A 14,142-nucleotide genomic window follows, 5' to 3' on the forward strand; every position below is an offset into this window, starting at 1 on the left:
CATTAGGGATAGCATCTTGAGGCTTGATTCCTTCCTGCCTGTTTAGATGAGCTAATCACCCTAGTCAGAAAAGATAGCAAAGATCTTATGAAAAAAAGATGAAAAGTGCTCAAGTTTTCAATTGGAAGCAGTGGAGATGATAACATCAATCACAGTCTTATTTATTTATTTTCTTTGTCTGAGTGGTTATGTGTTGGGTAGAGATTTCTTTAAAGTGGCCTTTAAGATGCAAGGGCATGGTCTAAGTATGTGAGTAGTGAGCACTGGGGGATGTAAAGCATTGTAGGATTTTTCTAGAAAAAACATCTCCACATTTGTGCTGGGTGTGATGAAAAAGAAACCAGGGCACCACATTGGGCCAGTATTTTTTGTGCTGGGCCTACTTAGCTCTTTTTCATTAAAAGCAGCCTTTTACTGACTATCTGGAAGTCACTGGTTTTTTTAAGGTTCTGCCAGAGCCCTGCCTTTGTTTTTTATCTTTTCAATCAATGATTTTTGGACTGAAGCATACTGAACTTTTCAGTGCAATTCCTGCCTTAAGCCACTCTGAGGTGCCAGTCTGGTGAGGCCGATCTGGGTATTCACTTGAATAGTTTAAAAAACTGCTCATGTCATGTGAAGAGATAATCACTAAAACCAATTCAGAGGTTGCAACTGTAGGAGAAGTAACAGATGCTGCTTCCTAAAAACCAGTATGCTATTACAAAAAAATTCCAAAACCTTTTAGGTGTAGCAAACTGCCACGAGAGGGAGCCAAAACAATTTCCTTAAACCTACTGAACAGAGCACTTCCTAGCTGTTGAAGATAATGGCTGTGAAAAGGAGTTTGTTTTCTAGCACAGAGCAAGCAAGTAGCAGTGTCGAGACAAGGAAATGTCAGGTTTGTGTTGTGTAGCCTTACTCAGGAAAAATTTCCTTTTCCTCATAGTCCATATTAGGTTGGTAAAACCGTAAGAACTGGATTTCGGTAGGCAAGTTGCATACAACATGTTGGAATTTTTTCTTGCACTTCTCACGTGTCATGTCATCAGCACTTACAGCCAGTGGGTAGAGTAGAAATTCAGGTGCAATTTGAGCCATCTGCATAGCCTGATGGATTCTGCCTTCAAAATGTTATTTCTGCCTCTGGAACCTTGTAAGCATCGTGTTGACAGGCACTCCAAGTGCCAGTTGACTCAGGTGTGCTCCCTTCCAAGAGGCTGCTGAGCCACCTCACTACTGTGCCTGATACCAGACCAGAGCTGCAGATGACATTTTTAAAATGCAAGTTAAAACCAGTCTGATGCTTGATCTGTTTTGAGAGTGACACTTACATAAGTATACAAATTATTATCTTTGGTTTATTAAGGAAAAAAACCAAAAAACAGTTTGTGTAGTTAATCTCCACCCTTCCTGAATTTCTCTGGGGTTTTATTTTGTGTATTTAATGTACACATGCTAGTGCATGTACCAGCTGTATTGCATCAAATATAACATAACCTGTCTAGATTTTTAACAAAAGTCCTTTCTGGTTTACAGGGTTTTCAGTGAATGCCTCATCAGAGCGGCTCAATATGGGAGAAATAGAGACTTTGGAAGACTACTGAGCATGTGCAAATAAACTTGGCTTTTCCTGCATCTGTTAACCATGGGTTCTCCGTTTGGACACAGTACTCTCCACCATGTGTTCTTCTTCGCCTCGCAGTGAATCACAGAATTGATCATCTCAGGCTGCTTCCTCTAGCCCCAGAAAACCCTTTCTGCCCAGGACTGCACAGGTGGTGTTCATGCTGGTGGCCTAGAGTCGAGTGGACTTTATTCAGAGCCCTGGGAGGGTGGGAGATGTAGGATTCGTTCCCAACAAGGCTGATTTGGGCAGCAAGCTTTCACTGTGCTGTGATTTCTTCTGCTGACATAACCTGGAGAAAAAAAAAATCAATTGGGATTCTGCAAACTGTTGCTTCTCTCTCATGATTATTCTTCCCACATCCAACACGTGCAGTTCATGGAGAGAGAGAGAGAGAGTTTGTGGTTAACAGATGTTGGTCAAAACCAAAATGCCACACCGATACTGACTTCCGTGCTCCATCAGGGCAAGAGGTGCTCTCCCAGGCCAGGAGTTGCATTCATAAGCTAACCTTAGAACTGGCAACAGCAGGAGAGGGGCGGTGGTGGGCGCAGTTTAGCTTGGGTTGGTTTGAAGTTGCACACCCCCTGCCAGCCCTTCTCAGCACATTATTTTTGGAGGGAAAGCTCGAGCCTGTCTTCATTAGGTGGTGATGCTGAAGCTGTTGGAGTTCCCCATCGGCATCTTTCCAGCCTTCTTGGACAAGTGGGGACTTCTGCTCTGGGAAAAAAAACAGGGGGGTGGCATATCTTCTTTCAGGTTGAATTCATCCCTTAAATGCTACCTTCGGAGGGTTAGGACCAGTTTATTTTGAGCTTTTTTCCTGCAAATTTGTCTCGTTTAAGAGACAGTAGGATCTTTACCGTGTGGATCTTTAGTCTTTGGTGAGGGTGAACACTGGCTTTACAATATGTACCCTATCAATCTTAGCTAGCTGTCATGTTGAGCAGTTCTTAGGCTGGCCAGCAGAGATGCCCTTTTGCCATGAAGAGAGACTGTGGAGGGTGAAGCTATGTGCAATGACGGCCCTGCTTATCTTCTACACCTTAAGCTACTTCACACACCTTCACTGGGATCCATCATGCTTAAGTATTTATGGAGTCGTAACCTTCCTCTCTCACGGAAAGATTTAACACCACCTTCCCTTCTCCACCCACCCATGTGCACACACCACAAAAGAAAGAAAAGGAAAACTGCCAAATGCACTTAGTTTCAACCCCCTGGTCCCATCTTCTGTCCCCAGAGGGTTATAACCTGCCAAGGGAGATACGCTACAGTTCTGGTGGAGTTGTATAAAGGTGTCTGTCTGTCTGTCATCACTGCCTAAAGAAAACAGTTCGAGTTGCTCAAGAGCAGTTTGGCTTTGGATTTTTATTTCATTTGGTTTATTCATTTTTGGGGGTCACCTTCCCCTTCCCCTGCTCCTCCTCTTCCTCCTCTCTCTTCCCCCTGCCCCCGAACATGTACAGTAACTATACAGAGACTGCTGCAGACTTGTATATAGTTTTTGGATCCAGTAGCATGGAGAGACTTGGAACTGTTGCAAATTTGGTCTCCCTCTCTCCTTTGCTTTGTAAATTCATAAAAGGGGGAAGAGGGGTAGTTAAAATGTTTACAAAACTTTAAACTCCCTCTGAACTTTTGCCAGTGTGGGGGGGGGGGAAAGAGAGAACTTAAATAAAACCTGGTTGTATTATATCTGAGAGAAAACTTTCTGCTTGCTTTTGTCAAAGCTGAGTTTTGAGAGAATTCCTGGTGCTAAAACTGACGCAAAGCTCGCATCAGTTTTCATGAAGAAACAACAAGCAGAATGCACAGGATGTGGAACTACAGCTGCTGCTTTATTTCTTCCCTCGTGAGAAACACCGGTGGGTTCTACTTGGTAATTTTAGAGTTCATATAAACACCAGTAAGTTGAGATTGGAAAATTCTGACAAGAAAGCTCTAATTCCCCCTCCCTCACTGAACAGAAACGCATGCATGTGTTCCTGGTGTTTATGCAGGAGAGATGAAGCCCCAGCTGGGTTTCTGTGGCTGCAAACACCCTGCCATGGACTCTCTTCTGCCACCCCACCCACTCCAATTCCTTCCCTAAATGAGAGGTTTTATTTCTCCCCTCAGTGTAAATTCCACACAGACACCTTGTAGGCTTTTTTAAGACAAAATCTTATTTTTTAATTATTATTATTAATTGCTAGTTTTTGTGTGGAAAATCCCAGTCAAAAGAGAAATGTCCTACGATTCACGTGACCACAAGGAATATGAAATCAGTGTGCTAAGATCTGAGTAGTTTTGTGTGATGTTTAGTTGCTGTCTTGGACAGAACAAGGCTGATAATTTGACTTTGTTTTAATGTCTTTGGGATTTTTAAGTATATAAGGTGTCTGGTTCATAAGTACTTTCTGTTGTTTTGGTGGTATGATCTAATTTCCACAAGCTAATTTTGGACTACTCTATATACTATGTAACAGATAAGAAAAAAACTGTTAATTTCCACCTCAGAGTGGGATCAGGAAAGGAAAAAAAATTGTTAAACAAAAATGCAGAAAGGCAAGCAGGGAAAGTGTGCAGTAATTCGTCAAACACTGGCAACCTCACTCGGCTTCTGAAACTTAGTAGATAATGAACTGGTGTGGAAGATCTTGCTTTTAATATTCTAATACTCTGGTTTCTGCCTTCAGTACAAAGGTAAGATGCTGGCATGTTCAGATCATGTGCTCAAGTGACTGCCTTGTCACCTTTTGTGACAAATGAGGGCCTGTTTCTGTACATTGGGGTCCGTAGGGATGAGAAAAATAGGAGCTGCATCTTTGTGCCTGCAGCTGGATCTTTATGTGCTTCCAGCACCTTTTCAGACAGAACATGAATCTGTAAAGCTAATGAGGATCTCATCAGAGTTTGAAAGTTGTTGAATTTGACACTAAAGATACCTGAGGTTTCTTTTGGGCATGTGTCACCAGGTTGCTCCCTAACGTCTCGATTTGCTGCAAGAACAGTGCTCAGTCCTCTGCTTTTCCTGTCCGGGTGCTTTTGCAAAGAAGGCACCAGGCAGAATGATTGAAAAGGACACCTGAGCTGTGCCTCGCTGCCTGGCGGGAGTCCAAAAAGCAGAGAGATCTTTACCAGAAAAATCTGAATCTGAAATTTAGGACAGAACTTCCTTTGTCATCTTTTCAGAACATATGTGATGTTGGGGATGTTTGTGTACTTCATTACAACGGGTTTTTCTGAACAGAAACCATGAAGTGCTTCATCCTCAAAACAGTTTAAAAAATCTTACTGATATTTTTCTGTCCTCTGCAGTAAGCTGGAACATTCCCATTTTTATATACTCCATCCTTTCCCAGCACCCTGGAAATGTGATGGAAACTAACCTTAGTTTTCTCTGCTGTGAACTTGTCAGCAGCCCATAGGGTGGGTGGGGTTGCTGCTCCCAGGGGGCTGCTGACTCTGCCTGCCCACCATGGCTCTCCTGGAAGCCTGGCCAGGTTCTAAGGAGCAGGGCTGCCCTTGTCAGTTTTGAACCTGCTGGAGGAGGGTGCCACAGAGCTGCTGTGACTGTTTCAGAGCGTTTTAATCTCAAAAGGTGGAGGCTTTTTCTCTGCCCACCCTGGAAAGAGCAGGATCACCCTGCATACCCAGGAGAGAGCAGAGCTTGGCATGGTGTCAGGATTGTCCACCCAAAGGCTCCTGTGTGACCCCATGGGTGGGGAGGCAGGCCAGGAGCATCCCCGTGTCCCCAGAGCAGGGCTGGCCAACAGCTGCTGGGCCTGGCAGGGCATGGGGTGCAAGGACTGGGCTGCCTGTGGAGTGGTAGGCACAGGTTTGGGAGGGTGGAGCTGCCTTTGGGAGGAGGTGTGTGCTCTGCGAGGCAGACACAGAGGCTCTGCTGGGCTCTGCACTCCCTCTGTCCACTTGCTGGTGTGAAGGAAATTTTGGGGGGTTTTGGTTGGTTGGTTAGTTTTTTCCTGCCTGACTGGACAAAGTTTTTATTATATCAGTGACACTTCCAAGTTGTTTTGTACTTTGAAGAGTTTTAAGAATTCCTGCTGACACTTATTCCTGAGGGGAGCCATGCCCGACCACAGAGTCCTTTGCTTGGTCCTGCTCGCGCTGTGTGGCAGCCTGGTTCCTACTATGCTGGCAGGTAAGGAGCTTTGTTTGCATTTAAAGCACAGGAGATCTTTTACTAACCTGCTTCTCCCTTTTCCTTCCAATAACCCTTTCCCTCCCCTAAAAATATCTGTGTTTATTGAATTAGAATTAATGGAAAATAGCTTTGCAGTCAGTGGCGAGTACAAATAAGTTTTCCATCCTGATCCCCTGCTTCTGTTGGGGGAAAATGGAGAGAATCCTCTGTCACTTCTTGGCTGAGCAGCGGTAGAGCCTCAGCAAGTGACAGGTCTGGCTGCAGGAGCTGGGGTGTGCTTGGCAGGTGACTGGACAGTTTTTCATGCTGGGGAGAAGTTACAAGCATGAAAAGAAACATTTCTCTCTGGCTAATGCCAGTTTGTGGCTCTTTCCATGCCTTCTGCTGCAGGCAGGCATGCTGCTCAGGCCAAAGGAACAGGCAGGAGCACAGCACTCGTTTTATGCTCTTGTCTTGCCTTCCAAGACCTAGAGCAAGGCTGGACTGCAGCTTACCCTAGTGGGGAGATCCTGGCCAGCCTTCCAGCAAAAGAAATAATTTATTTTTAAAGAGCTTTCACACAGGTAGGGGAATTTATCACTGCACCTAGAACAGAATTACCGTAGCTGGTAGTGCCCCCACAGGTCCTCCAATTGTAGGATACCTTGCTGAGAAACCTGTAAAGTAACTAAAAAGAGCCCTAAAAAGTGGATGTTTTCCTTCTCAAACCCTGAGCTTTGATTTTTGTACAGTGAAACACTAATGTTTTAAGCACAGTTTCAGTTTGTAGCTTGCTTGTGCTCCCAGCAGCAGTGTAAGGTATTTTCTTAGCAGTATTTCACTCTGCAGAAATTTATTAATTTCCAGTAAAATCTGATCTGCTTCCCCCTCTGAGCTAGGACTTCTGTGCCATTTCAAGTTTCCACTCTTCCGTGGGTATATGCCTTGTCCCCTGCCTTGCCAGCTTTCCCGTGTACTTGCTCTTGACTCGGCTTTGCGCAGCCATGGTTTGTAGGGAGCTGTCCCTGTCCCCCTGTGTCACTTCACAACCATGGTTTGTAGGCAGCTGTCTATGTCCCTCTACATCACTTTGCTCCCTTAAATACCCCAAGTTCACTTGATTCCTTTTGTGGGTGGGTTGCACTCACACAGGGAGGCCAGTGCCTCCTGAAAAGCTTTGTGCTGATGAGTGCAACATATTAGGATCCTGGGGTGGAGGAGGGGTCCAGTGCTTTCTCTCTGTCCCATTTTAGAGACTTGACACCTTTAACAAGTTTGTTCTTCTCTGCTACCTCAAAGCAGGATGTGAGGGAACCAGCCATGCTAGGAGCAGAAGGAATGGAGAGGTACCACCCCCCCCAGCACAAGGGCTTCTCCCACACAGCGGAATTTTTTCAGCATTTTCACCCCGTTAGAAAAGGAAATTTCCTGCCTTGTGCAGACAAAGAAGGGAAGGGCCCACACAGACACCCCTCTGCTCTCCCTGCAGCCCTGCCTTTCAGTAAACAAGTTTGTTTAAGGCTGGCCAGGACCGCAGTGCTCCACAGGGCAGCTCCCGGCCCTCGCCCCTCACAGGCCGCCCTTTGTGCTCCCCGTGAAGGCCCCTTTCATCCCTGCCCTGGCCCTCTGCCCGCTGTGGCTACCTGGGCCCGTTCAGCCCGGGGCTGGCCCCAGGGCTCACCCACCCTCTGCCCTCCCACCGCAGCACAGGGCCGCACAGGCCTGGGGTCCAGAATGCAGCTTTCCCTTCCTTTATGGAATTCATCTTATCTCAGTGTGAGACTCCGGAGTTAAGCTGAGGTTGACACCTGGGCGGGCATAGCAGTCACAGCACTGGCGGGTTGTGTACCTGGATCTGGCTCCTTGCCTACCTTGTCTGGTTTCCTGGATGCTGTGGTCAGGGCTCTGCAACCAAAGAAAGCATGAATTTCTCCTCCAAGCTACCAAACTCTTTCCAATATCCCATTTGTCCAAGATGGGGAAACAAGCAGCCAAGTCTCTAACCCTTTTTGTCCATGTCCTCTGCGTGCAACAGGAACCAGAACTGGTTCAAGGACTCTGCATGTTCAAATATCCACTTCTGCCTTCTCCAAACCTGGGCTTATTGCTCAGGAGTATCGTGAAGAGTTGACTTTTATTTTGTTACCCTTTTTTTTTTTATCCCTCATTTTTCTCCAGTATCTGAAGAGAACCTACAGGAAGGTTGGAGAGAGACTTTTCATAAGAGTGTCCAGCAATAGGACAAGGGGAGATAGATTTAAACCAAAGGAGAATACTTTTAGACTGGATCTTAGGAAGAAGTTCTTCAGTATGAGGGTGGTGAGACTGTGGCACAGGTTGCCCAGAGAAGCTGTGGCTGTCCCCTCCCTGGAGGTGTTCAAGGCCAGGTTGGATGAGATTTTTAACAACCTTGTCTCGATGAGAGGTGTCCCTGCCCATGGCAGGGAAGGTTGAAATGAGATGGTCTTTAAGGTCCCTTCCAATCTCAGCCTTCCATGATTCTAGCAGCAAAACCAGTTTCAATTCATAGATTGGATTCAGAGCTGCAAGTGAAATGGAAGTTGGTAAAAAGCCTTTGCAAGGCCTCAGCTTCTGAATCCCTTTTATATTTATTATCTGAACTCTGAAATGGGCTCATCAGTTTCCTCATCTTGAGCTAATGTGGAACTGTTATACTGCAGCAGCACTTCAGAATGCCTGTAGGGGAAAATGCAGCAGAGCAGATGTGCTAAGGGAAAATATGCAGGAGAAGACCTTGTCCAAGGACACTTTCTGTAGCAACTTGTGTGTCTTCATTTTCAACAACAGGAGAATAACAGATATTAGGAAGTTTTTGAGGTTAAAGTACTAGAATGTGATAAGTAATAAATAGTAGTAGTTTTGTCAGGCAAATTTCTTACAAAGATGTGGCAGTTCTAAAAAATTTGTCCAGGTGGGCAGCAAGACTCTGTAGACTGTTACTAAACCTGGCTCTGCAACAACACTGCTTATAGGTTACTGACACTGGGATCAGCTCCCAGCTGAGGTTACTGGGTTGGAGGTGGAGGATGCGGATGATATACCATGAACCAGCTTGTACGAGGAAGAATATTAGTCACTGGTGAGTGACCTCCAGGGATGAAGAAGTTAGGTGGTCACATCTGCCTAGGGGTCTTGCAGTCTGCTTGTGGGAGAGGATCTGGTTGATGGGGAGTTAATCTTGAAGGTTCCTCCAGATTTGGTTGGCTTCCTCAAGAGCTATCACTGGTGAAGACTCTTCCAGAGACTCTTCTTGCCTTTCTCACCTTTTGGCCACTGAGTGTCTGTAGTACTGGTGACCACATTGCTATGCTGGCAGCTCACCTCTCCTCCTTCTCACTGAGCATGGAAATAGAGGTTTTGTCAAGTTGCCTTTGGATCATCCCCTCTGGATCTCCCTACAGCTCATGTAGATGAAGCCCTGCCAGGTCCTTGTGTCATTCAGACACTCATGGAGTATGTATTTATGGAGTGTAGTAACTTTATTTTCTTCCTTTGCTCTGGCCTCAGTGTACCCCATTTTCCCCAGGCTTCATCTCTGCCCAGTAAACCCCCAGTAACTAAGATTATTCTCTCAGATGCTCTCAAACTGTGTTTTCACCAGGTGGATTTCCCTGGCACTCTGTGGAGCAGCAGCTGCCCTGCTCAGTGCCCCGTTGCTAAGAGAGGTTTTATGCTAGGGAGAGCTGGTTTGTGCCAGGGCTTGAGGTTTCTCTCCCTTGGGAGCCCCTGGCACCCAGGCAGGAGGGCTCGGCAGTGGGGAGGTTACCCTGGTAGCCCCCTGTGTGCCCAACTGCTGCCCCTGGGGTAAGAAACCATGGTGGGTTTTCCTGGAGATAGAGTGGGTCCTGTGGCTGCTGCCAGTGCAGCTGATGCATGGCCCTCACCCAGATGTTAAACATCTGGTCATGTGATGGATGAGGTGTTTTAAGCATCTTTCCTGGTAGTTCTACAAAATTCTTGGGTAAAGAGGAAAACTGTGCACCATCTGGCCATGGATGTTTGCTTTCCAACCCTTGACTACACTTTTTCCCCTGAGATTGTGATGCCTTTGGGTTTCTTCACACAAGTGAAAATCACTGTGCTCTGCCTCAGGGCCACGGAGGTCCCTGTAGCTTGTCCTCTCCCCATGAAAGGTCACCACTGGGTCTGGAGCTATCACTTGGGGTTATTGGTTCCAGCCCAGAGGTCATGTCCTCCTCCTGGCACTTGGGGTGACAGTAGCCATGCAGGTGGGCAGGCTTGGCTGCTCCATGCCTTCTGCTCCTGTAGATCATGTTTGGAGTCCTGGTCTCCTACTCGTGTGCAGGGAAGCATTCCAGGAGGGAGAGGGGCTTGTGGTGGTCACTCAAAACATCACCAGCAGAGCAGAGGTCTAAACCTCCTGAACCAGGTCCCACACCTGTACTCAGAGCCTGTTGAGTGAGATTGTCCAACAGGCAACTGGAAGAAGCCTCATCTCCCACTTGGAGACGTGTGAGACTTTACTGATGGTGTGTGTTGGCCTTTGGTACCCAACTCAAGCTCTGTCCTTCCCACCCTTTACCAGAGGGCTGAAGTGGGAGCATGGCATCCATCGCCGCTCTGCTGGACATCTGCTCTGGGCCTTAAAGAAACCTGCTGGATGTGTGGGGGGCCTTGTGTGGGTGGCTGGGCTGGGCTTCTCAAGCAGGCAGGCATGTGAAGAGACAAACTGTTAGTTCAGGAGGGAATATGAAAAGCCAGTCTTGGAAGGAAAAGTGCTTATTGTGGGCAGGTGCTCTGCCTGGCTGCAGTGGGTTCTCTCTGGTGAGCCCTGCCTGCTGGAAGCCTTCTTTGGGGACAGTGCCCATGTGATTCTCTCCCCCGGTGTCTGCAGCAGGGCTCTCAGCGTCTGCTCTAGCAGCATCAAGGTGCAGGAACCAAAGGGGGGACCCAGCAGCCATCCCTGGCTCTCTCAGTGATGCTTAGAGTTGGGTGTTGCACTTTGTGGGTACTGCTCCTGAGCTGACAGCTCTGGTCAACAAGGAGCTGGAGCCTGCTAAAGGGAGAGGGTTGTGTTTCCCTTGGGTGAAGCACTGCTGAGGGAAAACTGCAACAATTCGGGACAGCAAAAGCATGTTTGGCACATTGTGCTATCTCTGCGAGGGTGAACTGAAAGTGTCGCTAACAGGTGAGGAGAGTGAACAAGATACATATCCAGAAGCCGTCCAGGCTTCTATTCAGGTCTTAAAAATCAATGAGATCATAAGCAAATGAAACCATTTCCTCTTTATTTTGCTATGAAATATTAGCTCTGTGCCCTGCTTAGGGGGCTGCAATATTTTTCAGGAATTAGAGGAACTGGGGACAGGAGAGACTTTCAGGAACCGTGGCCCCAGTTAGAAAAAGAGCTATGGTTGGAAGGGGTAAGCACTTCCTCTTTGTCCCTTTGAGAACACGGAGTTGTGAAGATCCCCTCCAGGTCCTACAACCTCCCCGGCCAGTGCCTATGTCTGTTACAGATCATCTGAGACTTTCCCTGGGGTCAGATGTGAGGGTACACCCAGTCCTTTTGGCTTTGGCGAGAGAAACATTCCTGGGAAGTGCAGCAATGGCATTCTTCTGGTGGGGGGATTCTCCTGGCAGATGAGAGGGGCTGTGGTGCTGGTGCTGGCCCTGGTGGTGTTGACACAGTCAGGAAGGTCATGGCTGAAGTGTAGCTCGTGTGTGGAGCTTCTCCACTTGCCAAAGCAGGCTGGGACCAGGGTTTCAAAAGCATTTTTGTGTTTGCTGTGTGCCTAAACCAACAGCATCCTAACATCACCACTGCTAACCAAACAGCCCCAGCTCTGCTCAGGTCCTTTCCTTGTTGTTTTAACTACATTTACTCTCCAAATTCTGTATTTCCTCCTGATCTCTCCTCTGGTAGCCAAAGCACAGGATTTATAGAAGAGAGGTCCACTGGAAATGGCACTACTTGGAAGAGCTGCTGGATGGGATGTGAGTCTCCAGCTCTGCTGGCTGGGTTTGTAGAATGGGTTGGGGAGAGCCCTGTGAAGGGCCTGGGTGTTTCTGGGGAGCCCTGGTGGAGCACAAATGTCATGTGTGCTCATATTGGCATTTGAGATGCCACCTCTGATGCAGTGACTACAGCCGTACCAAGAGTGTGAGGACCTGGTGCTCACTGCTTCTCCTGGTGTCTCCTGGGGTGGGTGGGCAGCTGGAGTGTGCTGGTGCTGTCTGCCTGACCTGGCACAACCTGAGCTCAGACTGGCAGCTCGAGTGCCTAGGAGTTAAACCTAGCAAATCCAGTATGGAATCTGTTGTGTTCCTGAGTCTGCAGGCAGCCTCAAACAGATCCAAGGGTGTTGGGAGCCACTCTTGGATATGAGCCCTGCGGGGAGTCCTAGCAGGGGGGTTGAACAGGCAGCAAAGGTGTTTTGGGGTTGGTCCTCCTTCTACTGCAAAGCTCCTATGGGGAGTGTGGTGGAGCCTCTTAGTGCTGGTTATTCAGTGCTCTCCCACAGGGTGCCAGGGGAGACAGGGAGGGCTCCAGGCACTTGAAGCTGGGGCTGGCACTCAGGTGTGCTGCTGTCACCTCTCTTGCTGTGCCAGGCAGTGCTGGGGCTACCTCTGAATGCCCCTGGCACACTGAGGGACACTGCTGGAGCTCCTGCTGGCCTCTTTCCCAGCCCAGATCACCATGGTGTCAGCTCAGGTGGGCCCTGGTACTGGATGCTGTTATGCTGTTTGGTTTTTGTTCTCCCCCACCTCTTTTTTTTTTTTTTTTTTTTCCTATCCCAGTGTGACATTCCCAGTGGTTTCAGCAGGGAGCTGTGGAATGTCTTCCATTTCTACCTGAACAAGCTGGGCATTAACAGGGAGCACTGGGCTCAGCCAAAGGCAGACAGAGAGAGCTCTGCCTTCATCCTGGCCCTACAGCAGGAAGGAGTAACAAGAGCTGAACAGTGACATCAAACAGGGCCTGGCCCCTCTGTCACCCCTCCAGCACAGGGCAGAGGGACACTCGTGGGCTCCTGTGTGGGGCAGCCCTGTCCTGGGCAGTGCCGGTGTCTCCCCACCCTACACGTGGGCTGGTGGTGTGGGATAGAAGGACCTTCTGGTTATGTGACTTTGGCCAGCACAGGGGGCTCGACCACTTGTAGATGGAATGTGACAGCCCTGGGAGCAAACTGGACACAGATGTTCAGGCAGGGCCTATGTGTGCAGGAGGAGAGGCTGAAGGGTCGTGGGGAGCTCCTTTACACACCAGGTTGCCACCAAAGCTTGTGGCCACCACTGCCAGTGACAGCTCTGAGTAGGGGTGCTGGGCAGAGGTGCTGCCCTGTGGAGGGGTGGGGGGTCTGCCCCATGGGGTTTTTCAGCCCTTGGGTCACCCATCATTCACCCTGGGGCACTTGGCAGTTGGAGCCCAGGGCCCTGGTGGGCTGTGGTGGCCATAAGCTGTCAGCAGCAGCGGGCAGTGACAGTGGGCACCCATCTTCCAGCAGAGTACCCCCAGGGCACAGTCCCCGCCCTCTGGAACGATCCTCCCGAGCTGCCCTCTGGTGCCGGTCCCTTCGATGCTGCTGCCACCACGACTCGACTGTCAGATGCCACCGCCTTCCCCCCGCACACTCCCGAGCTGGAACCTGAGGACACGACCCACCAGCACCGGCTGGATGCTGGGGATGGTAGGTGGCTGATGAGGGCTTGCATGCAGGTGCTCACAATGTGGTTCTGGTACAAGCCCCTCCCTGGCCAGGGGGGGGACAAGAACACAGCTCAGCTGTGCAGGGACCGGGGAATGGCCACCATGGCCAGTGCAGTGTGTTCTGGGTGGGAGTGTGGCCAGGTGGCTGGGGACATGCTGGCTCTGGGGTGTCCCAGCCCTTTCCATGTGGGACAGTCAGCTCCTCTGACCTCACACCACTTTGTTCTCTCTCTCTGCAGGCTCACTGGGGCCCGGGGCTATCGGTGCCATTGTTATCGCCTCCCTTCTGGGCACATCTGTGCTTGTGGCCTTGGTCATCATCACGCTGAGGAAGTTCTCAGCCTCCTGAACACAGTAAAAGTGTTTTCTGTAACACAACCAGTCTGTCTCCTGCCCTGCCCTGCTCCCGCTCCCCATCTGCCAGCAGCCCCTTTGAGGAGAAAAGCAGCCAAGGGTGCTCCAACCTCTGTGCTGCAATGCAGCCGCCCCTGAGTACTTTTTGTTCCTGGTGTACAGATCTCCTTAGAGCACCCAGCCCTGGCATGCTCCACCACAGCACCCAGGAGAGATCTGTGGCAGCAACGGTCTCTGAGCAGGAAGCAGCTCACCTGGGCTCACCTTGCACAGCTTTCCTTGGGTTGTTTGGTTGGTGTAAACCACCCCAATACCTCCCTGCTCTCACCCCACCCCATGTTTGTGTTCAGGCCCACTCCC

At 49.1% G+C, this 14,142-nt stretch overlaps 2 protein-coding genes across 16 annotated transcripts in view; both read left to right on the forward strand.

Moving 5' to 3' along the window:
• The window catches only part of GIGYF2 (GRB10 interacting GYF protein 2), a 75,041-nt gene extending 71,732 nt beyond the window's left edge, over positions 1-3,309 (forward strand). For 13 of the 15 annotated variants that reach the window (XM_030456262.1, XM_030456247.1, XM_030456250.1 and 10 more), the window contains one exon: positions 1,519-3,309. In XM_030456262.1, coding sequence (XP_030312122.1) covers positions 1,519-1,586 — 68 coding nt within the window. In that variant the 3' untranslated portion in view covers positions 1,587-3,309. The remainder of the gene's footprint in view (positions 1-1,518) is intronic. The other 2 variants (XM_030456254.1, XM_030456253.1) reach the window with 1 other exon arrangement.
• A 2,309-nt stretch (positions 3,310-5,618) lies between these two features.
• SNORC (secondary ossification center associated regulator of chondrocyte maturation) lies at positions 5,619-13,777 on the forward strand. The gene is made up of 3 exons (XM_008490993.2): positions 5,619-5,753; positions 13,223-13,408; positions 13,668-13,777. Exons 1-3 carry the CDS (start codon positions 5,681-5,683, stop codon positions 13,775-13,777), a joined length of 369 nt encoding a protein of 122 aa, XP_008489215.1. The 5' UTR covers positions 5,619-5,680.
• Positions 13,778-14,142: the final 365 nt, after the last annotated feature.

The sequence above is a fragment of the Calypte anna genome, chromosome 9 (genome assembly GCF_003957555.1).
Source record: "Calypte anna isolate BGI_N300 chromosome 9, bCalAnn1_v1.p, whole genome shotgun sequence".
Taxonomy (NCBI): domain Eukaryota; kingdom Metazoa; phylum Chordata; class Aves; order Apodiformes; family Trochilidae; genus Calypte; species Calypte anna.